Here is a 27,461-nt window from a genome sequence, read left to right as displayed (position 1 = left end):
ATTTAATTTACTGACAGCATGATGTGCTTATTTATACATAAAATATATCTGCTAATTTAAAGATTCAAACATTTGGAAGTATTGTTCAGCTTCCTATTGATTTTTTTTTTGTTTGTTTGTTTTGGAAGAGATATGACTTGACTAAAAACATACTTCATATTACATAAGAATGGTGTGAAACAATTTTTTCAGAGGGTAGTCTTATGTTCGGAGACCTTATGACTTTAAATATATATTTTAATGAAAAGACTTATAATCCCCAAGTACTGACTTCCCGTCTCCTCGACTAACTTATCTGCTCGAGAAAGAAAGAAAACACAGATGGTCTATCCATTGACAGTAGGTCATTCAGAAAAGGCTGTTGGGGTATTTAGTCGAACACAAACTTGGGACCACAGTCTGAGGTAAGAAATAGCTTGCTGAAATGCCATTAAAAGCTGAAAATGGCAGAATATTGACTTCTCTTTTTTTTTAAATAGAAATTGCCTGTAAGGCTGCAACATAGAGAATGTCTGGTTTGGGGAGAACTGGGTAGAGGGTGGTTGGATTAGACATACAAAAGGAGGGGAAGACAACTATCTAAACATCCAGGAAGACGGGTAAAAATTGACAAGTGGCATGAGACTGATCCTGTGGGGGTGCTCACTGGCAACCGGTGCTGAAGAGCATGCTTCTGACCAAAAGCCCACCCCCCACCATCACCACACACACACACACACACACACACACCCACACACATACATACACACACAGCCCCATTGGTTGTATTAACTAATTAGTGCAATTTAAGAAGAGACCACTATATTCATGCTCTCTGAAAGCTGCCGATACAAACATGTCCTGTTACATTCATAAGGAGATAAGGAGATAAAGACGACAGAGAAGATACGATGGTCAAAAGTCATGTTGGGAGCGGGGTAATTCTTCACGTGACCTGCTTCTAGGGGAGTCGGAGGTGATGAGGTCACCCATTCTTGTCTCCCCCTTTCTCTCCTGCAACCTGAAAATACAAAACGTTTGTGTATGAAAAAAAAAAAAAAAAAAAAGGCGAGTATTATTTTGGTGCTGAACTTGACTCACTCCCGGCTTGTGAAGCATGGGTTCTTGCAGGTTGAAGAGTCCCCCTGCTTGACCACCTTGCAGCGGGGAGGCCATGGCTGAGGACAGCAGACTGGGAGGGTTGGGACTGGAGGTGAGTGCTCCTGCCAGTGTAAAGCGCTGTCTTTGTTGCTGCAGCATTTGGCAAACAACCACTTGCTGCTCCTGAAAAAAGGGTGGGGCTTTAGTTATTTAGTACCTTTCATACTAGCAAGAGTATGATTTCATTTTTGATTTTATACATTTCTGTTTAGATATTAAACATTTCTCTTTCAGGACTTTTTACTGCGCTGATGCCCCAGATCAGGTTGGCAGCAAGTTAGGCTATGCAGTGTGTGTGTGTGTACGTTTGTGTGTCTTTGTCCAAAAAAAAACAACAAAAAAACAAAAAAAAACCCTCACTAACCCAAGCTTACTGTTCTGTATATTTCCTGTGCATCGTGTATTTGCAAGTGTTTTTGCAGTCCCTATGTCCTCTATTGTAAGTTGCTTTAGATAAAAGCATCTGCCAAATGCAATGTAATGTAATGTAATGTAATATTATTTCTTAAACAAGGGTCAATTTTCAATTCGGTATCATAGCCTAAACCTGACTGATTTTTTTTTTTTATACAAACTAGATAACCATTCATTTTTCATAATGGAAGTTCAGTCAAATCAAAAGTAGTAACACAGTAACATGTCGACGCTGTCGTAGCTCTTACAATTTGTACAGCTGTAGTTATGGTTCATATACAAACAAGAATCATTTTGCCTGACTTGGCTTTATTGTCGCTAAAAAAAGCTCTACTTGAAAAAATGAAGAAAAGCGCAAACAGATTCTACACATAATGGCATATTTCTCATCTAAATCAAACAGGCTTTTGTTTGGAGTTATTCATACGCTCAACCTATATATCGTCTCATATCGTGCAGGAGGATAAACCATGTTCATATGTATAATAAGTAATGATAAATGGTAAAAGAGATTACAGGTGTGAAGTTCTGCGAGGTGAGAAACTGCTGTAGCTGCTGCTGCTGCTGCTGCTGCTCCAGGAGAATCTGCTTTTGCTGCTCTGACAGAAGAGATGACCTGCAACATAAACGATCAGAAAAAAACAGTGATTTTTTTTTATTTTCACAGGCACTAGTCAATTCAAATAGCATTTTGTAAAAACAAAATACCATTATATGAGGAATAAGAATAAGAACAACTTTATTTATCCCGAAGGAAATTGTTGTGCCAGAGTTTCAAGTAAAACATAATAATAATAAATAAATAATAGCAGGAAATTGTATAAACAGTATAAAAAAAGGGGGAAGAATAAGAAATACAAATAAAACAATAAAGTGTCAAAGTAACAAGTCAGGGCTATTAAGTGTCTTAAGGTCTTAAGTACAAAGATTTTGAGATTCCCTGCGGCTGAAGGGAGAGGAATTAAAAAGTCTAATAGCCTCAGGTTGGAAAGACCTCCTGTGGCGTTCAGTGGAGTTACTGATTTAAAAAAAATCAATCCTTTTTCCTCACTGAGATTGCTTTCCATGTATAAAATAATGAACAGTTCATAAAAGTAAATTAACATTCCCATCCACTGACCTTCAGAGGGTCAATTCAATTCCTTTACTTTGTTGCTGTTTCAGCAACTATTCTTCAATCACAAGGCATAAACAGGTTATACACTACTGTTTTTGTCTGTCCGATTTGAAAACCACAGCTATATGCATCAGATCAATGTCACAGATAGATACACACACTTTCTTGAGAATGAGGCCTAACTGCACTCCATATGGCCTAATATGTCCTGGAAAAATGTGATCCCAAGTGACCATGTTACTATAGGTAACACCAAGTTGCTCTTGGTCAAAACACTTGGACCATATTCTGAGAATATTATTCACAGTTATTGTTTTCTGAGCAGGGAGAGCAATTCTATAACATGACCTCAGTGTGTATTTTGATTTAAGGTTTGAATGGGGTCTCTGTCTTTTGGGCTGATCAGTGTGCGGGAGTTCATTCGGCATGTCAGGTACGGTAAATCTGCTGATGAAATATACATACGGACTGGCACTCCTGGGCAGTTGAAAGCCATGTGCGACAGCCTGGGGGTTGAGAGGTGGTGGCTGTGGGCGCAAAGCAGGGAGCGCAGGCTGAGCGATGGTTTGGACTGGAGACTGGATCACCCCGTTGAGATTGCTGAGCATGCCATTCACATTGAGCTGCGGACTTCCTGTGAGTGACGCCTTGAGGCCGCCAGTCTGACAGATTGTTCCCAGGCTGTCACCCAAACTTCTCCCCAAACCATTCAGGTGGGGTTGGGTGAAAGAGGCAGGACTCTGCTGGGGGGGAGGGGTGCTCTGGAAGGACAGGGACGAGCTGCTGCGGGACGGACTACCAGAGTGCAACTCCTGCAGTAAAAAAAAAAAAAAAAAACATCCTGTTCCATGTCTACATTCAGTGCATAACACATCAACTTACAATTGGATAAATACAGACACTGACTGTTATTAGCATTGATTTGACTCTTTTATATAATCTGTATCCGTTTTGATTGGCTGCAAATGTAAAACATGTATGATTGTTGTCGAATCCCATAATGGCAACATCTGAATAAGCCTCTCAGATGAGAGGTGAAACATTTTCCATGACAGAAATTTCGTAGTTACCAGGATAAGATTATGACCATGACCTGCATGACCAAGTACCTTATTCACACAATACATGTAGATATTAAATATGTATATATTGTCATGTGCACTTCAATTCTAAAATCCACATTGCAAAGTTATCTTAATAATTGAAAAAAATAACAAAATTATTGTTTTTTTATTTAATTGTTGATTATTAGGATTATTTAGTAATTAATGCTTTGAATTTATATTTTACAATATTTGGGTAATTTTTTTTTTAAATCAAAGAAAATCCATCTCAAGTTGGAAACAATAATATACATTGATGGATATAAGTCGATATGAAAATAATTTGTAAAAGTATTATGATCAACTAATGGTCGACTGATACTGATATTTCAGGAAAATAGCCTATATAAACATTATTAATACAATTACTCTGTCGTTTTAACCTTTTAATCGAATAAAACTATTCAATTAACAGAAACAAATACGACAAAAAAAAAAAAAAAAACTAAATAATAAATATTGTCTGCATTATCTATTTGTTTAAATATCTTAAAACACACACACACATACACGGAGTACGGCTGAAGGTGTTTCCTCTACCTGGGACAAGACAATCTTAGATAGGTCCCCCAACCATTCTGACAAAAGTAGTAAGTATAGTCATATATATAGTTTAAAAACTTTCTCCCTCCCTCTTTACAGTTTGTCCTCTCTCCCCTTCACCCCACATTTTCCTCTCTGCACCAATACTCTTTTGGGATTTATCCACCTTAGAACAGGTCGTATATGACCCACATGATATCTTTACAGTTACTTTATAGTTGGTATGGTGACAAACAATGACACACAGCAGAAATAAAGGTCTCCCTTAATGCGATATTTGTGGATATTGCATTAATATAGTACCGACACAGGAAAACAACCTCTCCCACAACACGGACAAGACCAAGGAGATGATAGTGGGCACGGGGAAGGAGAGAAGACCTCATCAGCTGCTGTTCCTCCAAGGTCTTGAAATTGAGAGGGTGAGGAGCTTCAACTACTTGGGTGTCCACATAAGCGAGAAACTCATCTGGTCCCTCAACACCACACAGATGGTCAGGAGGGCTCAACAGCGGCTGGACTTTCTGTAGAAGCTGAAGAGGTTTGGCATGTCGCCCAAGATCCTCAGCAACTTCTACAGCTGCACTGTTGAGAGCATCCTGAGCAGCTGCATCACTGTGTGGTACGGCAGCACCGCTGCTCTGGACCGCAGACGCCTGCAGCGGGTTGTAAACGCTGCAGAGAGGATCTACAGAGCCCCACTGCTTTCTCTGCAGAGCATCTACCACCGCAGGAGAGCTGCCTCCATCGCCGAGGACCACGCCGACCCCCAACGTGGACTCCTCACACTCCTACCCTCCGGCTGGAGGTACAGGAGTGTGAAATGTAGAATGACACAAGTAAAGAACTCGTTCTACCCGACGGCCATCAGACTCTCAGACAGCTGACACTCGTTCTTCTTGCACATGTAAAATCAAATGCCCACTAAAACAGCACTCATCCTTGCGTCTGCACTTTGTGAGTTGCACACCAAGCTACACTCAAATGTCTTACTCCTATCAGCACACATCCAAATGCACTGCGGGGAGCAAAGTAGGAATTTCACTGTAAAGGGAAACACGTTTCTACACTGTGAATGTGACAATAAACGCTTTGAATCTTGAATCTCTCAAAACGCTTTTAATCTCAAGTCGGTCCAAAACTGTCTTCAAAAGTTGCATTATATATTTTCTTAATTCATTTTCTCATTTTTGTCTTCAAGTAAGTCTGTGAGGTCACTCTGTCTCTCAGGGCTGTATGCATGTTTCTATTTCTACTATTATTTATTATTGTTATGTTTTACTTGTAACTCTGGCACAACAATTTTCTTTGAGATAAATAAAGTTGTTCTTACTCTTATTCATGTTACACTAATGCTGTCCTGTGGTATATCTGAGTTTCCAAAGGATGTAGAACTCCTCACATATCTGCTATATTGACGTGGACCATGAGTGAAATTGAGAGATTACACTGTCCGCTGCAACATTAAACACTATCTCTGAGTAACGTCTCTGTGCTTGGATCCTCTGTTACCTGCTTTTCTGACTCAAAGAACTGCTTCCGTCTCACTTTTCATTGGGATTTGAAACCTGGCAACAGCAGTTGTCAGAAAACTCATGATACATGCATGCAGACAATCTCCTTCAGTTCTGTATATAACTTGTACACTTAGTGAGAAATGTAGCCATAGGGGGGCACAAGCCAGTGTCTTTTTGAGCCGGTCCCAAGCCTGGATGAATGTAGAGGGTTGCTCCTGGAACGGTCCCAAGTGTAAAACTTGAGCCGGAAATAAATATGTAATTGAACCTCTGACTTTCTTACTGAATTGGTGTAGGCCTGGGTTAAAAATGACAGACATTTGGTGCTGATAACGTACAGGGTATGAGTGGAAATTGAGCAACTGTGGGCTGAAGGAGAGGAGGAGGAGGGCGTATTCAGAAGCAGAGAGATAAACAAGAGTCTGGGACTGAGAGTAGGGACTTTGAAATATAATATTAAAAAAGCTAGAGTTGGCTGACATGATGCAGAAAAGAAAGGCGGATCTACTGTGTCCAGGAGACCAGGTGGAAAGATCGCAGGGCTAGAAGAATAGGAAGAGCAGGTTTTAAGTTTTACTATTATGATATTGATAGGAGGAGAAATTGAGTAGAGGTTGTCTTGAAGGAGGACTTTGTTAGTAATGTTCTGGGGGTGCAAAAGAGTGTCAGATGAAGTGATGAATTTGAAGCTAGAAATTGAAGGTCTGATGCTCAATGTTGTTAGTGGCTATGCCCCACAGGTGGGAGGAGAGTTACAGATAAATGAAAAAAATTTAAATTGAGTTAGATGAGGTGATACAGAATATGCCCAAAGGTGGGAGAGTGGTAATTACAGATTTCCATGGACATGTTGGTGCAGACAATAGAGATGGTGAAGAAGTGAGGGGCAGATTTAGTATCCAGGGCAGGAACACAGAGGAACAGATGGTGGTAAACTTTGCAAAACGGATGGAAATGGCTGTAGTGAATACTTTTTTCCAGAAAAGACGGGAACATAGGGTGACTTATTAGAGTGGAGGTAGGAGCACACAGGTAGACTACATATTGCATAGATGATATACCATAATTTCCGGACGATAAGCCGCGACTTTTTTCATGTAAACAACGATGCGGCTAATGTATGGACTTTTTTGGGTGGGGGACGCTAACGAGCTTCACGCCGCTAAAACGTTTATCCTCGTCACATAGGCCTGATGAAATAGTTAGGAAATTCTGAGTCCGTTCAACTCTGACACCGAAGAAGACGACTTTGACGGTTTTAGTGCACAGGACGAAGCCCGAGAAAGCGATCGGCTAGCCGGTGCGGCTTATATTGAGGTGCGCTCAATAGTCCAGAAATTACAGTAACTTGAATGAATTCAGTGACTTCAAAGTAGTGGTAGGCAAGGATTCAAAGTTAAGATTTATGGAAGTAGTGAAAGAGGACATGAAGTTAGTTGGTGTGGGAGAAGGGGATGCAGAATATAGGGTTAGATGGGGGAAGTTGATTCACTGAAGGGAGCAGCCAAAAGGAAACAAAGTACATCTAGGGAGATGGTTAAGGACTGGCGGGTACGGCTTCTATCCTGTTTGTATTATAACACCTTTTCCAAAATCAAATGAGGAAAAACTGCATGTATGGACTGAAAGTAACTATTTAGGCCCTGTGCCTTCACTTTGGCTCCACTGGTGAGGTTACCTGTTGTGAAAAGCTTAAACCGTGCATTAAACCATGGGTACCCACATGTTTTTACTGTGCAAGCTACTTGAAATGACCAAGTCAAAATGATCTTACAGCAATAAAAATGAATATATACTTAAGTAGCATACTTAACATTTAAAATATATATAGTCATGGCCAAAAGTTTTGAGAATGACACAACCATAGAAACATCTGGCAAACACCTAAAAACCCTGAAGGAACAGACTTTGTGAAAGTGTCATTCTCAAAACTTTTGGCCATGACTGTATTGTTTCGCTTGCATAACAGCATGAACATGTACGGCACACTACAATTCTGTACACTTTTGGCCATTATTATGCTCTGATCACATCTTGCGATGAATGGAATCAGTCGGGGTTGCATAGTACTAGTAGTTACTGGTAGCCAGGCTCAAACGCAAACAATCATTTGTCACGGTGGAACGGTATTTGGATCGAGATCGCAGATTTGCTATATTGTATGTCAATAAAGGGACTCAATGCTGCAGTGGGGATGGAAGATAGGTATTTTTAAGGACACGCAATCTACTAACACTACCTGAACTGTAGTGTATTCTGTGACTTGTGCTTCAAACATTTTCATGTTGCGTGGTTTCTTGTGTGTGGTAAAATTTATTTTGAAAGGCAGTATTCTGTGATTGACCTGAGTTGCCGATGTGATCAACTGGTAGATTGATGTGATGAACTATGTGAGGACAACTCCAAACTCTGTGTAGATCTTAGATTTTCCATCAGTGAGGGCCTCTGCTGAATAATGAATACATCTGACTTATTCTATTGTGGCCAAGAGGTTTTTACTAAGTAGCTTGCATTCCTTTCACGTCTCCTGTCATGTTGTTTCGATCATCATTGTACTGGCACCTATAATAAGCCTTATAAATTCCTTATTCATTTAGTGATTTTTTTTCCTTTCCTGTCCTTTTCAAGAAGTCCTTGAATTCAAAATGTTAATTTTTTTCCACCCACTCTCAGGGGGACAATCCTCAGCCTTATCAACTTTTTCTATTTTAATATTTTGACATTAAAATACCTCAATCCTCTCCTTTCTTCTTCCTCCCTTTTATGCTTATATTGACTATACATTCTGATAATTTACTCAACTACGTCAAAAGTTGTGTCAGTGGCCAAACCACTTTTGTGTTGGGATTGGGGGGGTTCTTGCCCACTATTTCAAGAACAGTTAGGAATATGAAAAATGAAAAGGATTAATGTATCCCAATTATTATATATTTTACAACAATAGGCCCATTCAGAAACATTATCAATAATTTAATGTTTAGAGGGCCAAGCTCAGGGTAATTGACTCATTTGTCCCTCCTTTGTATATATACACCAGGAAGCAACAACATAATTGTCACAAACAGATGAGTTGATTAATGTTCATTATCTGGTTATAATTGTACACTGGGTGCATGGGATGTATTAGGCAGCATGTGAATAGACACACATGGACAAAATTGTTGCTGCCCTTCTGTTTCACAAAGAAAAACAATTGATGTGACTTGAAAATGACAGACGTAATAACAAATGAAACGTAAAGAAAATTATCTAAGAAAAAAACAACATTGCTGTTGAACTGTTACACCATAATGATAAATATATGTATATTACATTGAATAACTCAATAATACTGCACCTGTCAAAAGGTATTTTGGGCAACTCCTCCTAAGTAAACTGGTTTAGCTGTCTCAGGTTTGAAGGATCCCATCTCCACACAGCATTTTCAAGCTCCTTCCACAGTTCCTCAATAGGATTTACAGAAGGGCTTATTGAAAGCCATTTCAGAATAATCCAATATTTTGTTCTTAGCTATTCTTGGGTATTTTTTAGCTCTATTTTTTGGGTCATTAGATCCATTACCTGTCACGCTTTCTGACACTGGGTAGTACATAACACTCAATGTCACTTGTGTAAACCACATGCATGTGTTTTGGGGTGTCTATGTATAATTTCATTAGTCTGATGTGACAATGCTAAATATTTGGTGAGATGAAGCTTGTCAGCCCATAAAAATCCATATATAAGCTGAATCATCGTTTAAGCTGCAGTGTTTGAAGTGTGTGAAAAAATTAGTGGCTTATGGTCCGGAAATTCCGGAATATAATACAAAAGAAATGTCTCATTTTCATCAGTAATTTTTCAGTAATGCTTTAACTCAATATTGTTTTTGTCGGTTTAAAGTTATTTCATGATCACTATGGGTTTTTCTCTCTATAACGGAGGCATACCAACCATTTTGTCCACGCATGTACAACCCCCAAAGCTTTTGTGGAACAACGGATGCAGGTGGGTTGGGCAGATAAATCCCATTTTTTTACATTGCATGGATGGCCAGTTGCGAGAGTGTTGCTTACCAGAAGAAAACAAGGCACCAGGCTGAACTAGGGAAAGAAGGCAAGCTGACTGAGGCAATTTGAGACTGGTCAATATTCTGCTGTGAAACCTTGGGTCCTGCCATTCATGTTTAAGCAACTTTGACAGGATTCATTCACCTATCATCAAGTACAAGCGTTCATGGACATGGAATTCCATAAAGGTAGGGGTCTTTTTCAAGACTGCATAATTTGTTCAGGAAGGATTTGGGAGTAAATGAGTTCCAGGTGTTGACTTGGTTCCTGAGCAGTAAAGATCCCAACCCCCACGTTACCTTCCTGCAATGAAAGCATCTACTGCTAACCCCTGGATGTCAGATATCATAAAAGACCTCCAAAAGTCTTGTGACTTGTATGCCTTAGTGAGCTAGGTATGTTTTGTTGGCAAGAGTTAGGACCTGTTGGTGGTCACAATGTAATACAGGGCTTTGATATGTAAATACAAGACAACAGGAAATCAACAGTACTCAACCATTAGTTGATCATTTCCACAACGTTTTGCAAAACAAGTGATCTACATACTGCAGTTGTGATCAAGTCTTACCTCTGAGGACGTAACAAAAGACAGGTCATTGGGGAAGCAGCTTTTGGCTAGGGGGCTCTTATTGGTGCTCAAGGGATCTGCAAAGGGGGTTAAGAATATAGGGTCAAATGTCATTGGTCGACACGTCATATACAACACATAGATTTTGAACAGGAGAAAGAGACCAGAAGAGAAATAGTCAGACCTTGATAGAAGGAGGGGAAGTTAATGTGAGCAGAGGCCTGCACAGCTCCTTGTACAGAGTGCACATTTGGTGGGAAAGGGACTGCCAGCTCAGTGTTGAGCAACTGTAGACGCTCCCTTTTGGCAGTCAGACTGATAATCTGATCCTGGAGCCGCTGGTTCTCCTGCTGTAATGAATGAAGGGACTGGAGCATCTCCACAACTAGAAGACAGCGGAGGGACAAGGAGATAATGACCTGCTGCCATTATTTCACAATCATGTTCACAATCGGATGATGGAGGAGGAACACAGTCGGTGGGCAGTGACAAATATGCAACCCAATATGTCCACTGTCTAATGAGGGTCAGACAGTGCATTTCCAAACACAATCAAAAAGCTACAGAAAAACTTAATTAAATAGGTTTGATTGTAAAGATGACAGCATTAAAAACAAGGAAGCAGAAACAGAGAATATACCAAGCAAACAAAAAATAAAATAAAATTGAATGACAAATTTAAGGAGCAGATTGCAGCTTCCGGTAGTAGAGGCAACATTGAGATTTTCTCACAATTTCCTACGAGATATCAAAAGTCTTGAATGTTTTCCTTTGCAATGCCTGAATATCACTCTTCAATACGCGTCATGAAATAAGAAAAAAAAAAAGGTGTTTTCCTTTTCAAGCATTTGAATGCAAAACATTTCTTGAGGTAAATTTCAGATGAACCATGCTATCATGGATTCATTTATTCATTCATTCATTCATTGTCTACTGCTTACCCTTCACTGGTGGGTCACGGAGGTAGGCTGGAGCCTATCCTAGCAGTGATTGGGACTTTTGTCCAAAGTGTTTTTTTTTTACAGCAGCCAACAGCAACTTTATACATTGCTTTTTGCAACTTCATATATGAGTCAATTATCTGGATATTAACAGTTATACTATAAATCACAATTCTCTTGATGATTATGTAATAACTGCTGTTGACTAGACATAGAAAATGATATGCAGCCCAGTCCTGATATGCTCTAAGGATTAAAGTTCACTTACTATTGACCCCCATCTCTCCATTGCCATGTTTCTCAAGCAGAAATTCAATGTGGGAGCTGGCAGCAGGGACGTTGTCAGGATGGGCCCGGACTACTGATCCCAGACTGTCTCTCTGATCAAACAGCAGAGGAAGACTGCTCATTGGAGACCTGCAGGTAACGGGGAAGGGATATTGGAACAGTAAAAGGTGAAGCATTGTGTGTGTAACTGGCGTGAGCAATCAAATAAGCAGTTTCAAAACAACTATTGGTAGTTTCAATGCATTTTTGGCTCTACAAAAACATCCATACATGTGACATTTAAGTAAGATAACGATAAGATAATATAAAATAAGATAAGATAAGCTAAGATAAACGTCATTGATCCGCATAGGGGAAATTCCTTGTTCACAGCAGCGTAACAATTATAATGTCAGAAAAAAATGAAAAAGTAAGATAAATAGGAATATTAATATATATGGAGAGACAGAGGATAGCAAGACATCCACGAATAAATAGACAGCAGCAACAACAACAACAGCAACAACATCAGGGATAATAATGGACAACATAAAGGAACAGTAAGGGTGAAAAAAATACATAATCGGAAAAAGTCAACAATATAAATAGCGTGACAATAGCAATGACAACAATAAAATAAATAAACAAAAGTAGGCATGATGTGTGCAGCCTGGGACCAACAAGGATAAGAAAGACAGCAGAGTCAGGGCATGACATGTGAATGGGTGACGTTGTGAATGGGTGAGATAGTGAGATTGTGGAAGCAGCACAGATGCCGTGGGCACAAAGGAGTGTCTGAAGCATTCAGTTTTGCACCGGGGTGGGATGAACTGCTGGCTGAAGGAGCTGCCCATCAGCTGCAGCTCGTGCAGGGGCTGGGAAGGATTGTACAGAGTAACCCCCAGTTTGTCCTTCACCCTCCACACTCCCATCGATTGAAGATGGTCCAGGTTCAGTCTCACCACAGAGCTGGCTTTTTTTTTGCACACTATAGCAAAGAAGAGTGCGCTGGCTACCATAGACTGGTAGAAGGTCTTGAGGAGCCCGGGACAGACACCTAATGACCTCAGTCTCCTCAGGAAGAACATCCTGCTCTGACTCTTTCTGTAGAGTGCATCAGTGTTGTGTGACCAGTCCAATTTACTGTTAATGTGGACCCCAAGGTTTGTAAGTAAGTCAAATTCAGGGGTAGAATCAATACCATCATAGAAAATGTATCACAAACTCCAATTCCAATGAGGTTTTGGACGTCGTGTAAAACATAAACTAAAAACAGAACACATTTGCAAATCACTTTCAACATATATTGAGTTGAATCTACTCCGAAGACAATATATATTTTATATTCAAACAGATAAAAGTTATTGTTTATTTGCAAATATTCACTCATTTTGAATTTGATGCCTGCAACACATTCCATAAAAGCTCGGACAGAGGCAACAACAGGCTGGGGGAAGTTGGGGAATGCTCATAAACACCTGTTTGAAATATTCCACAGGTAAATTGTAAACAGGTGAGTACCATAATTGGGTATAAAAGGACCATCCCAGAATGTCTCCCTTGTTCACAAGCAAGGATGGGGTGAGGTTCGCCACTTTGTGAACTGCATGAGCAAATAGTCCTAAACTTTAAGAACAACATTTCTCAACAGGCAATTGCAAAGAATTCAGAGATTTCATCATCTGCAGTCCATAATATCGTCAAAAGATTCAGAGAATCTGGAGAAATCTCTGTGCGCAAGCGGCAAGGCAAAAAAAACAATACTGAATGCTCTTGACCATTGAGCCCTCAGATCGTTCGGCATTAAAAGCCGGCATCTTTGTGTAACGGATATTGCCCCGTGGACTCAGAACACTTCAGAAAATCATTGTCAGTTAATACGGTTCGTTGCTGCATCTACAACTGCAACTTAAAACTATACTTTGCAAAGGGAAAGCCATACATCAACAACACCCGGAAACACCACCAGCTTCTCTGGGCCCGAGCTCGTCTGAAATGGACTGATGCGAAGTGGAAAAGTGTGCTGTGGTCTGATGAGTCTACATTTCAAATCGTTTTTGGGAAATAATGGACATCCTGTCCTCCGGGCCAAAAAGGGAAAAGGACCATCCAGATTGTTGTCGGCGCAAAGTTCAAAAGCCAGCGTTTACGATGGTATAGGGGTGTTTTAGTGCCCATGGCATGGGGAACTTACGCATCTGGGACGGCACCATTAATGCTGAAAGACACATACAGGTTTTGGAAGAACATATGCTGGCATCCAAGCAGTGTTATCGTTTTCTGGAACGTCCATGCTTATTTCAGCAAGACAATGCCAAGCCACATTCTGAATGCATTACAATGGCATGACTTCGTTGTAAAAGAGCGCGGCTCCTAGATTTGCCAGCTTGAAGTCCAGACTTCAAGACTCTCCTATTGAAAATGTGTGGTGTTTTATGAAGTGCAAAATATGACAACAGAGACCTTGGACTGTTGAGCGACTGAAATTGAACATAAAGCAAGAGTGGGAAAGAATTCCACTTACAAAGTTTGAGTGTTGTTAAGAAAAGTGATGTAACACTGTGGTTGAAAATGCCTATGTCCCCGCTTTTTTGGAATGTGTTATTCTAGTTTTATTTACGTTTAACACTCAACTCCATTGGATTTGGGGTTTGTATACTGGTAGAGGTCAGAGCTTAGCTAACTTTGAAAAAAGGTGAATTGCTGGAATTTTGATCATCACTTCTTTCAAAACACATTTAATAGGGCTTACATATTTGCGAAACTCAAGTGTTTTTCCCCATTTGTGTCAAAAGCTTGACTTTCATTATCATAGATGAGATCAGTAAGTTGTAAAGTAAAAGTAAAGTAAGATACTTCAACTACTGGTAATTTTTTTATACCACAGCAGAGGAATTATACGGCAACCCGTACCACCTCAAGAGCCATTTGGACCTGGTTTCTTCGGAAAAGAAAACACTGGGAGCCGCAATTACTTTTTGACATCTAAAATAAAGGTGCCACTGTATATATTGCTTTTTATTACCTTTACACTTTGTATAATCAAGTATGTAGTGTGTTGCTTCTGAAATTCACAAAGTATTACAGAGAAAATTAAATTCTATTTATGTAATGAACTCATTTTGAGCTTTGGGCTTTCAGAGCGTTTAACGGAGCCTTGACCTGAATTTTAAAAATAAATCGGGGAAAAAAATCACTGTGTCAGTAAACAATGAAAAATAAATATTTGCAAAACATCTTCATAAATATTTATTTTACCTGGTTTATGGGACTTCTACTCCTGAACTTTTGCTCACAGCATCTGCAAATCGGGAGTTTACCGGCTGGCGGGTATACCGGCTTCCGCGAGTGTGACGTTATTTTGAGCGGCGAAAAATAATAAATATAATTTTATTTAATATTTCAAGATCACAATAATCTTCCAACTTAGAACTAAAAGTTAAAAAAAAAGGAATTAACACAAATGAAATATACTTCAATTGAATTTTTTGAATTTATTTTCCCAAGCCACATGCGGCTCCGGAGCCGCGGGTTGCCGACCCCTGCCCTTGGTGAACCACCTTCTTGATCAGCGTTATCTAACTACGGTTAGTATGATATGTGGTATCATATCACAAATACTTTTCCACCATGCTGACATTTGTTAGGATTAAAAGAGTGGTACTTACTGTGAGGACAGGCTCTCCCTTGGGGACATTCCCTGACAAGGGAAGCGACAGTCGTCTGGGTCGGACTCTAGAAGAAGAGAACAAGATGTCAAGAGGTTCACTGTTACATTTAAATGTGGTTAAAAGCAACGGACTAAAGCAACAGCTGGATATATTGAAACTCAGCTATAAGAATCCCTGACCTGGCAGGGAGGGCGGTGCTTGGCTTAACAGGGGGGGGAGCATTTGTGCTGTGGAATGGATGCTGTTGAACTGCTGTGAGGAAGTCAGACTGTAAGAGAAGCTGGAACCTGAATTCACCTGTCACACAGACAAAAACAAGTGGTTTGTAATAAAGACATCAGGGGAAACTTTGTTTTTATTACGATCATGAAAAAAACTCAGCTGATTAATTATAGTTGAGAATATGTTAAAAAAAAATGCTCAGAAACCTGTAACAAATATTTCAGACATGGAAGTATCTTATACTGATGTTGACCAATGATTTTCTAAAATATTATTAGTTCTTCATATACAAGTGTTTGAGCAGCTTCTGGCGTATGTTAAGTCTTTTGGTAATCTTTTCAGATAGTATGCCAAGTCTTTCTTCATTTTTAGTGATTTAATGGTAATTCTTTTTTGGTAACCAAAGGCATGTTTAGCTATGGCAGTAGCTTTTTTACACTGCACTTTTCCCCATCATGTTTTCAGCATCAAACTAACACCAAATCCATGATCCCACATCACAGATCAATAGAATTGTGATAGGAGAACATTTTATGAACAAAAATCATAATCACAGCGATGCTGCTCCACCTTAGTCACAAACCTAAGAAAAATGAAAGGAATAAAAACCATGTCCTCCTATGCTCTCAGTCTCCAGGTACCGCAATTCTGTCGGACTCACCTGTGTGTTTGAGACGCTACATGTCGGGAGGGAGAGTGAGAAGGCATGTGAAAGGTGGAGCCCTGAAGAGATCGGGGTGGTATGTGTCGCACCCCCCAGGGACAAGGAAGTACTACATACACCCCCACCCAGGGAAAGGGACGTGCTGCAGATCCCCCCGCCAAGTGTGAGAGAATCCTTAAGACTAGAATAGATACCTGCAACAGGAAGAAATGGAGTGCTTTAGAGCACCAAAACTTTCTGATGTTGACAAGATGAACGAAACATCCAGATCAGACATGGGCATTTTACGGCCCGTTTTGCTTTTTTATCCGGCCCGCCAAACTACTTTCTTTGAATATTTTGATAAGTATTTTCAATCAATATTTCTTTCCCTTTGTTCCAAGGTGACCTGTATACATCATCAACCCTGCACCGTTTGTGCTAGTAAAACAATGGCACTGCCCCTGGGTTAAAATATGTGTTATAAATTGCGAATTTTAAAGAGATAACAACCCATTCTAGTACAGTCCTGGGCATTTTACGGCTCGTAGGCCACATCCGGCCCATTTTGCTTTTTTATCTGGCCCACCAAGCTATTGTCTTTGAATATTTAAACAAGTATTTTCAATCAATATTGAATTAAGAAACTCTTTTATTTTTTACTTTTGTCTAATTTTGTATAGATGATTACATACAACATAATTTCAGTACATTTATATGATCATTCATGATTTTAAAGTTGAAATAAAATACCAACAAAATGAAATATTTAAATTGCAATTTTTCATTTTGTTCAATAGGTATAAAAATTAAAGAAGAAATGTGTCCAGCCGGCCAAAATAATTGCCCACCCCTGATCTGGATCGTTGTCTGCCCCATGTGAAAATTCAAGAAACCAATGAGAAACACTTACAGGCTGCTCTACATAAGAAAACCGCAATATATCTATTGATCCATCAATCCATTGTCTACCGCTTATCCTATTAAGGGTTGCGGGGGATGTTGGAGCCTATCACATATCACAGCTGCCATCCGGTTGCAAGTCAGTCACAGGCCCACGTATATAGACGGACAACCATTCGCTCTCTCATTCACACATCTGAGCAATTTTCCTCAGTATATCCAACAATCCCAATCTATCGGATGCAGATAGAAAAATTAGACCAAAACAGTTGTCGTGCTGCGCGGAGGGTGGAGGAGGAGTCGGTCACTGAAACTCACCCGAGCTGAGTAGAGGGTTGCTTCGGCCTGAGGAAAAGCTGTTGGTGGAGGGAGACGAGAAAGAGGAGGAACATGAGGTGGTGGAGGTGGCCAGTGTTGGGGAGAGAGTGAACTGAGGAGCAGTGGAAGCGCTTGGGTAGGGTACGGCAGGGAAGGAAGGAGGGAGTGGCGTAGTGTGGTGATGGTGGTGTTCCTCCTCGTTTCTCTCTCTGTTCTTGCTACCACGGGGTCGTCCTGGACCCTGGCGGCTCTTCTTGTCTTCACGGTGCCTCCTTTCCCTGGACAGTGGCGGCGGCGGCGTTAGGGCTTTGGCCTGATGGTCCATCTCCTCTAGGATGGGCGGCGTACTGAGCTGGGACATCTTAGAGAGGGACTTCGAAGGTTTGTAGTCCCCTGAAGAGATTTTGCGTATTTTGCTGCTGCTACCTAGTGCGGACGTCGATGTGATGCGCATGATCGACCCAAATGTGGATATTGTGACCTTATTCTCGAAAGGACTGGAGTTTCCATCTGAGTGGTCGTGACCCTGTGACCCCGCGAGTGAACCCTCAGCGGGAGTCAACGCTGGAGGCTTGTGGTATTTACTGTCCTCCTCATCGTCTTTGTCTTCTTTCTCATTGTCCTGTTCATCCTGGTCCCCATCGACTGCCGGCCTTCTGGGACAGTCCTTGTGCTCCTTGCTGTTATGGTTGGTGTCAGTTCGCTCTTGGTCACGCTCCAGTCGTGAGGAGGATGAAAACTGATGGAAGTCCTGAGCTGAAGACAAGGATCCACCTTCAGGAGTAACAGAGCGCACATTAAAAACCAGTTACAAAACAAAGCAGAAGCCCGGATCCTTCCTTCTACCTGTGTTAAAGGGGCTGGAAGAACAAGATGAGGATGAGCAACTTTTGCCCATATTTCCTGTTTTCTTACTGCGATGGCCATGACTGTGGGAACTCAGCTTCTTGGATTTTCCTGCACTGTCCTTGTTGATGTAATGACTGGAAGAGATCTGTTCCAACACACACATTAATATGACTTTAAGTAATTCTGCTTATTTTTTTCGTGCTAAAATGACTCCTCTACTTCTTTACCAACCTATTCTGAGTGCTATCTCAAAGCTGTATTTGTTCAGACTATGAGCAGCATCATGACTGTAACATCCAGGTGGGAAATCCTACCTTGTCTAAATTGCTGGGGGTAATCGAGATTCCAACGCTGTCAGAAGACTTCTTGTGACGCTCTTTCTGACGGACCTTGTCCTTATGGCTCTAAACAGACAGCAAAACACACAGATCAATGATCAGTCTTGATCTCTACCAGTCCCACCCTGCTTAAAAACAAGTTCGCATTTAAGAGCCAATACAACGGGTGAGCATCAACTCTCCCATCATCTAATCTGGGTGTTAGAAAAAAAAACAAACATTACGTTTGGTCAACTTTAAAAATAATAGATCAATTGCAGAGATTATAAATCATATGTCCTGAGTGACCACATCTTTGATAGACACATCTTAGACACAGATAGACACATCTGTATAGCCTTGACTTTGACACTTTATAGTCTTATTTGTATTTCTTAGTCCCCCCCCCCTTTATTTATTTATTTTTTATTTTACTTTTTATACAATTTCCTACTATTATTTATTATTGTTATGTTTTACTTGAAACTCTGGCACAACAACTTCCTTCGGGATAAATAAAGTTGTTCTTATCTTATTCTTATTCTTATAATGCTCGCCCCTCCCCTCCAGCACAACAAAACAACATAGTAGTCAGTTTTGGTACTTTCAATGGGTTAGAGTAAAAGTAAAAAGTAAAGTAAAAAAGGAGAGCTTATTTTTCAAATTAGCTTTCAAATATAAGGTCTTGTAAAAATAAAACACAAAGCGAAAAATTTTTAAAAACTTTTAATCAAATCTTGATTTTTGAGTGATTACATGGACATTTTCATATAATTTTTTGATAACTTAAGAATGTTTTGTTAATTCAAGGAGCTGACTACTTTATCAATTTATTCAATTAGTAAAATAAATAAATAAAAAAATCGAGCACAAAGATGTACACCAGACAAATTTCTGGATTTACAATGTAACCACTCGACGTAACAAAGCCACTGAATTATCAACATTGGAAAAACCTTAAAGCTTTAAAGAGAGAAGGAAGAGCCTGTGCTGAAAAAAGACTGTTCTCGAGCAAACTTTTCATGCTTGATAATCAAATTAAAGTAGGTGAAAAGACAAACGTACCTTCCTTTGTCTGTGGTGGTGGTGCTTTTCTTGTGATGGAGAGGTGGAGTGCCCCCGTGTGTGATTAAATGTGCTGCTGGTATTTTCACTGGAGCGCAATTTCTTTTGCTGTTTTGAAAAAATGAAGATTCCCCATGTCATTTCTCAAAACAAAAAAATGGAAAAACAACAGCAACTGAGCAACAGTTCTACCTGACTGCCATCAGACTCTTAAGACAGCTGACACTCATTCTTTTTGCACATGTTAAGTCTACTGACACATAAACTGCACTCGTCCTTACACCTGCACTTTGTAAGTTGCACACCAAGCTGCACTCAAATGTCTTACTGCACTGCAACTGTTGTATTGCGCTGTTCATATTCATATCCATAATCATATTCATAATAGTGTTTACACTCTTCCTATGAGCACATATCCAAATGTACAGCGGTAAGCAAAGGAGAAATTTCACTGTACAGGGAAACACTTCTATACACTGTACATGGGACAATAAACGCTTTGAATCTTGAATCAAGTTTTGTTTTGCTGAAATTTACATAAGTGGATGAAACTGAAGCTGTCTATCTTTTTAACCTTTGCATATAGACAGGAAATGCTACCTTGAATGACCAAACATGAAATAACTCAAGCGCAAAGCTTGCCATGCCAAATATTGGGGGTCATTCTCATTGAATTTGTGTGAAAACTGCTGATTTGAAATTGAGTATAATCAAAGAGTACGGTAGCTTAAATTCAGGTCTTGGAAGCCATCCCAACAATCTGGTTGGGTAAAAACTGAAAAGTATTATCTAATGTAACAAACTAATTGTGTCGATTTCTTTGTTTGGCTAAATGACACTCTGTTGCCACAGTGATATTTGTAAAAGTAAACAATGACACTGTGTAGAGCAGGGGTGTCAAACTCAAGGCCCGTGGGCCGGATTAGGACCGTGAACAGGTTTAATCCGGCTCGTAAAGCTAAAAAATACCAGGTTTGAGGAGTGAATTGAACAATAGGTACGTCACAGTAGTTCATATGTCATGATTTTACCCATCCGGCCCACCTTGGAGTAGATTTCCCCCGTGTTGCCCCTGAGCTAAAATGAGTTTGACACCCCTGGTGTAGAGATACTCCTGCACCGCGGCCCAATTATTTCAAGATTTCTCAGGTTTATCTTACCATCTTGTTGTAGTGATGCTTGCAGTAGCCACAGTATTTCACGTTATCAGCCTCTGGACCTTCCTCCTCACATAGCAGGCCAGCCATCTGGGCACTTAACAGGTGGAAGAGGTTAGACAGGAGTTTATATATAGGCACAAACAATCAGGAGTTTCAAACTTGTTCCTGGTCACAATTCATAAACTAAATTGCAAAGATAGCAAGACTTATCATTTTAAAACCCACCAGGTTACATGGAAGGCCTGGCGGCAGCCGTGTCGGTTACAGGTCATGCAGGCTCCACAGGCTGCCTTGCTTTCCCTCCCCTGGTCCTCACAGATATAGCATGTCTAAGGAAAGCACAGGGATGGACAGCAAAGGAGATGTCAGTCATATGATAGACATGACCTTTAGTGTTTGTTATTGAAAAATACAAATGCATTGCTTGTATTAAGTATGCTTACGATAAACCTTAGGCCATTGTCTTTTTGGAAACCACGCATTCAAGATACTCATGTTGTTGTGTATCCTTTAATTTTGGTTGTTATTGCTGAGCTGTTGTAGCAACGAGGTTTGTGTTGATTGTGACTCGGGCTGACTTGGCAGGGACAGTGGGTTTAAAATCAGGACGACGTTGGTGGATCGGGGTTTATGGTCTGGCAGGGCATTGAGGGCTCTTTCGGTAGAGCACAGTTACAGGTAAAAGCATGTGTGTATTTCACACAACTTCAGTTTACTTTTGATTATCAAAAACTTGTGTTACAGCTGGACAGTGAGAAAGAAAAACCTTTGTTTGGTAAATATCAGACAACAAACTGATATATCAGAATGAAAAGTTAAAGCGACTGTCTTTATTAACAAACTTCAGGGGTTTATCTATCTGCTTCTGCTATACTCTCACTGTTCTCTGATTTGCTGCAAGGATCGTGTTATTTAGCATGTTATTTACAAGGTTTTTGTGATAGCGTAGATATTGGAATACAGATTGAGTACATGTTATAGCATTGCTTATTTTCATACGTTTGGATTCCTTCACACTCATCATTCAATGCCTCCACATCCTAGCGGGTATTCACTTGAAACATTCATTTGTACAATTGAATAGTTTACTTCTTGAAAATGAATCAGACACATGGCAAAACATAACAGGCAGCTAAAGGCTGAAACCCTTGCACTAGCACAGTGACACATAAACACAGTTTTTGACCTTCTCGCTCTTTCTGACATTAAGAGGAGGTTAGGAGATATGCATCGCAATAGCTGTAACCAAGAAAAAAAAAAAACAGTAGTCTTTACCATTTCAACCACCCTGAGCCCTATTTCTTTTCCACCAACTTGCAGGGTGTCAACAGTGTGATGTAGGGTAACTGGGTAAGTGTGAAAATGATTGATTGTTCTACCGTTTCGACTTTCCATTGAAATGAAGCCTTGAAATGTAGCAGCATGAGATTGAGGACTTGTTCTTTGGGGGAGAATGAATGCATTTAACTAACTGCCGACATAGAATGCGAAACTGAGCACTTGAACAAAATCTACAGATATACATGCACACGAGTGTACAAACACACGCTAACACACAGTCAGCATCTAGCTACTCCATTAAATTATCTAGCTGTCCAATATTGATTTATCTATAAATGTTGCATTGAGGCACATTTCCAGCTGGCACAGATCAAGGTAGTAACCATATTCAATGACCAAGAGCCATACTGACATACACAAAGGTGCACAATGAAGTTGGAACACTGGCGATGTGTGAGTTGACTGGAAAGGTCAGCAACAACTGTATTTTCTTGAAACACAATATAAAATCAACTTAGTATTTGAACAGCATTCGTAATTAATGCCATACCCGGTATTTTCATTTTAACAGCCAGGATTAAAAACGAAAACTTATCTGGATAATTTTAAACCCGGCTGACACTAGAATTCAGCCGCGGGTACAGAGGAGAAGCACCCAACTATTTTTTGCTTTCTTGCGGTTAAGAGATAGTTAACCAGAAACAACTTTTCAGAATTGAGTCCTTAATTAATTAGACAAGAAACAAGGCTTTCCTACAAAATAACTGCTGGACACAGCCTTGGAGGCAACCACTCAGAGGACAGTCACCACACAATATAGTTACTTTAAATACAATTCCAAAATGACACTTAAATGATTTCAAAGATCTTTTTTTTTTCTCCGAATGGCTGTTAAAAAAGATTTCCTACGTTTACAGGTTATTCATTACACATGTTACAGAGGCAGGAGCTTAGATACATTGTATGCTGCAATTCTATTCATGCAACTTTACAAAACTTCAAGATGAGATTATTTTGCCAAGAGCTACTTGTGATTTACATAGACAGAAATGTCATCTACTGTTTTCCATTAGATTGTTCAAATTCTTACAACATGATTACAGGATAACAGCGGTCAAGAGAACTATACTATTGGAATAGTTTTGGACAAGTCAATACAGTGATGCAATTATTCCAATTGATTCATGAATGATGCCATTCAGATGATGTAAGAATATTGTGACATCACGAATCTCTAACCACAAATGGACAAACACAACACCAGTTTATATAAATTATAGGTTTTAATACTGTGACATATTTTTTCTTTTTTATTTCAATGTCAATACATTTAAATTGAGGTTAGAACCAGGTCTGTTCTGGGAAAATAGAATTCTTACAAAGAAATAATTTTTAGTGTATACAGATCAACCATTGGGAACAAGAGGGGATTCAGTGTCCTGCCCAACTTTGGCATGTAGATAGGAAGGACAGACGACTGAACTGCTCTAAACTTCCAATTGAAGGGATGCTTGCTCTATCAACTGAGCTGTAACAGCTCCATTCCACATATTTTGGCCTGGATTGAGATCTGGTAAATTTCAAAAGCCAGCAAACACCTTGAACTCATTGATGTGTTTCTTACACCATTCCTGAAGTATTTTTGCAGTGTGGCAAAGAACAGAATACGACTTATAGAGACCTCTGCACTCCATGAATACAGTTTCCATGAACAATTTTATGTAGGATGTATGTATCAAAGTCACATCCACACAAATGGCAAACGTCAAAGATTCCCAGCGAACCGCTGGCCTGATCACTAGCTTCACGTTTGACTTTTTCCCCATAGTGCCTTATGATGTGATGTCTTGCCAAGGAAAACTAATGCACATAAAAGAGAGAAAAGTGTAACTCCGCAGTGTAGGCGGACTTCCTCAAATGATACATTTGAGCCACAGCCGCTTAACCGTTGAATGGGACTAAAATGGATCGATGTGAGCTTTCCCATCATAACTTTAACTGGAATCCCTTGATACTGTGAGAGGTGCAATGAGGGTCTGACTCCTTTTGTCTTGCCATGGCAACCTGTCCCTTGTGGAAGTTGCTGCGATCATTACGCTTCCCTATTTTTTCCCAACTTACAGCACATCAACTTTGAGGAAAATTGTTCACATCCTTACAAAAATGTAGTTATTTGTTGGCTCATCTTTGTGACCTCACTCATGTTCCTCTCTCAGTGGCCTTTATCTGCTAATTGACGAACAGCCAATTTAATCTATATCTCTAAGTTATTTTTTCAAGTATTATATGATAGTTTTTCTTTGGTCATTGATTGCAAAATGTTTTGAAAAGTAGAGTGACTCATGATGTTGACATCATACTTTTTTTTTCCACTTTAATTTCAAAATATTGGACCATAAATTATGTGATTTCCAGGTGGATTTGAACCTTCACGTTGTAGTATATAATGTTGGCAGCAATTCTGTGGCAAACATAGCTTCTCCCTGTATCTAACTTGGTGCAGAAGGCCAAATTTCGATTGTACAAAATTCCTATAAATTTTGTCTGATTCAATAAATCCTACTTTGTCCCATCTATTGTTCTATCTGCTGTCTGTAAAATTACAAAAGGAAATTATTAACTGTCTTCCACAGCCAATTGTTGTAACCAGACAGCCGATTAAATCCCTTAAGATATTCATGTGTAGCGATAACAGAGCAGAGAAGAAACTGCATTTACTGAAAATCAACTCTCAGTTAAATGATACTCTACTGGTACAGTAGAGTACAGTTAAGTTATTTTCCGAGAGCATGACACTACAACCCCCAAGGTCCCCGCCACCCGATTCACATCCCACCCGACCACCTTGGCCCCTCCTGCACGTGATGAGCCCGGGGGTAGGGGGACCCACGTTGCCCTTTCGGGCAGAGCCTGGCCGAACCCCACGGACGCAGGCCTGGCCACCAGGTGCTCCCCATCAAGCCCCCTCCCCGGGCCTGGCTCTTGGGAGGGGCATCTGGGCAAGGAAAAACAAGGTCCATTTTTCCTCTTCGTCATTGGGGTGTTCCGATGGCGGCGCGTGAATGGAAGAACAAAGTTGCAGATCCAAGGGGCCGAAACTAGTTTTGTCCGCAGGGGGTCCGGGCTCTCCCTTAGAGATAGGGTGAGGAGTTCGGCCACCCAGGTGGGGCTCGGAGTAGAGTCGCTTTTCCTCCACGTGGAGAGGAATCAGATGAGGTGGCTCGGGGAATTGGTCAGGATGCCTCCTGGACAGGTGCCTCTGGTGAGGTGTTCCGGGCACGTCCAAACTGGAGGAGGCACCAGGGAAGACCCAGGACATGCTGGAAGGACTATTTCCCGAGGCTGGAAACTCCTCGATATCCCCCCGGTAGAGGTGGACCAAGTGGCCAGGGAGGGGGAAGTCTTGACCTCTCTGCTTCGGGTGCCGCCCCCGCGACCCGATCAAGCAGTAGACGATGGATGAATAAGTAATTTTCGGCCACAGATGATTGCTCACAGATTTTCCCCCAGAGAACCGACTAGGTCATTTGGTGTATGTGTATGCTGTGTCCAATACAGTGTATCAGGTGCTTTTCTGACTGAGGAAAAATGGTTGTGCTTTCATTTCTATGGTTTTTGGAAGCCGGAGCTATTAATGTATATGTTTGACTATTGGCATTAATAGTATGTTCGAGGTGTTTTTCTGTGCACCAAACTCCTAATCGTGGTTAGGTTACGGCTAAATACTGTATAGCGTCTGATTTCGATGACAAACGGTGACAAGAAAAAAGCAGCACTTGTCCCAAATATTCATGTTCTGGAAATTCAAAACTCATTCCTTGTCGAATACCAAACCAGCAAATGCAAACCCTGCTCGGTTGCTTGACAGAACATCCACGTCTACCTATGTATCGAGATATAGCGAAGTCCCGACAAATGGGACAGCAAAAGTTCATCGAGACGCAAACTGTGATGCGTTATTCGGGCGAGCATATCTTTCCCCTCTAGTTTCTTTTTTCTCAGGGCTGCTTTAGCTGCCCGGATTGCTTTTTGAGATTTCGGTTACCTTGATGTATCTCTCATGCGGGACGAACTGCAGGATGATGGGCTCCATGGTAAGGACGTTGGCAAACTGCACCTCGGGGATGTAGAGTGCGCACACAACGTGAGCCCAACCTGTCAAGACACCAGAGAGGGTTGAGGGGGGTTGATCACTGCCAATAATAAAACTTTTTTTTTATTAAATAAGAGTTTAGAGAGCCCCCAGAAATGACTGTATACCTCCGCTGTCCGTCCTCTTGAGGGCACCATCCTTATGGGGGCAGAGCTCACACCTCTGTGGGGAAATAAGGAGAGACAATTGATGCGATCGCGGAGTTGCGTGGGTGGTGGGGAGGCGATGTTGGATGATGGTATATTTACCACGCGTGCCGCTCGTTCCTGCGACTCACACTTGCGGCAGAACCACGGACCCGTGGGTACCTGGACGATTCCGTAGCATGCTGACAACACATGTCAAAGTGCGTTCACACGGGGATGTAACATAACAAGCAAGTTTGTTCGCAAGTCCCTTGAGTATATCCGTTTCATCGGGGGATTTAGGGGGTGGGAGTGTGGGGGTGCTAAATGTTTAATCTCAACTTCAATTGTGAATATATAGCCGGTGGAAGTGTGCGCCCCCTCCCCGCCCCACGCCACCCCCGTGAAACGTGTCCACTCTCGAAAAAAAAAATAAGGATCTCCACGCAATCGCCGCTACCTCTATCAAAGCAAGTTAACGGAAATGATAAACAGGGCCTTGGCCGGCTGTTGGGTCGTAAACCGCGAAAGAAAAAGAGGGATCCGGGCTCCTCCGCGTTTACTGTGTGCACGGCCCTGCGTGGCTCATCATGTGGGTGAGAGGAAACAACAATCAGCACGCCTAACAACCCCTCCCACACACAAATACACCACAGACCTACCCACAAACCTACTGACCCATCGGCACCTCGCAGCAACTGCACGTTAATAACCCCCCCACCCCCTCCACTCCCTCTCTATCGGCGGCTAACATTACCTTGGTGCACGGCGACGCTGCAGCCGTGACCATCGCAGTAAACCAGCGGATTCTCAGCCCAGCCTCGCTCGTCCGAACACACACAGCAGCCTCCGACCATTTCCCGCATGCTGCTCCCATATGAAGAACTGGATCCCTTCTCACCCCCCTATTGGCACGACCAGACCTCGCCCAGGCCTGTCAAGGGCTTTTTCCGTAATTTAACGCCCCGTCGGACATAGTCGTGGGCTGCTTTCGTCCCGCGATTTTTTAGTACAGCGGCGAGACTCAGTCTCGGTAGAAGGGTATGTTTTGCTGCCGCTGCTACGTTTTTTCCGTGATGTCCTCTGTGTCCCCAT

The 27,461-nt window shown here is 41.1% G+C and overlaps 1 protein-coding gene across 1 annotated transcript; it reads right to left on the bottom strand.

Moving 5' to 3' along the window:
- Positions 1-94: 94 nt before the first annotated feature.
- LOC147216941 (protein AF-17-like) lies at positions 95-27,461 on the bottom strand. Its single transcript, XM_086176644.1, has 20 exons — positions 27,124-27,461; positions 26,490-26,569; positions 26,349-26,403; positions 26,134-26,243; positions 21,033-21,136; positions 20,808-20,901; positions 19,648-19,755; positions 18,580-18,669; positions 18,263-18,410; positions 17,417-18,190; positions 16,214-16,410; positions 15,510-15,627; positions 15,328-15,394; positions 11,661-11,809; positions 10,636-10,836; positions 10,452-10,528; positions 3,137-3,483; positions 2,071-2,170; positions 1,081-1,263; positions 95-1,000 (listed from the first exon to the last, which is right to left on the bottom strand). Exons 1-20 carry the CDS (start codon positions 27,230-27,232, stop codon positions 965-967), a joined length of 3,147 nt encoding a protein of 1,048 aa, XP_086032770.1. The 5' UTR covers positions 27,233-27,461; the 3' UTR covers positions 95-964.

Source organism: Fistularia commersonii, chromosome 29 (genome assembly GCF_037954325.1).
Source record: "Fistularia commersonii isolate RoL2024-O1a breed Wild chromosome 29, RoL_Fcom_v1.0, whole genome shotgun sequence".
Taxonomy (NCBI): Eukaryota; Metazoa; Chordata; class Actinopteri; order Syngnathiformes; family Fistulariidae; genus Fistularia; species Fistularia commersonii.
The sequence above is the reverse complement of the archived record's forward strand: the minus strand, read 5'-3'. Positions and strand labels throughout refer to the sequence as shown.

Bases quoted from the DNA above. Each gene is read 5' to 3' on its own strand.
- LOC147216941 (XM_086176644.1), bottom strand. From the start codon at position 27,232: ATGCGGGAAATGGTCGGAGGCTGCTGTGTGTGTTCGGACGAGCGAGGC. The intron at 21,137-26,133 runs GTAACCGAAATC...TGCTTTCCTTAG, and splicing joins CGCATGAGAGATACATCAAG to ACATGCTATATCTGTGAGGA. The intron at 19,756-20,807 runs GTAAGATAAACC...TTTTCAAAACAG, and splicing joins AGCATCACTACAACAAGATG to CAAAAGAAATTGCGCTCCAG.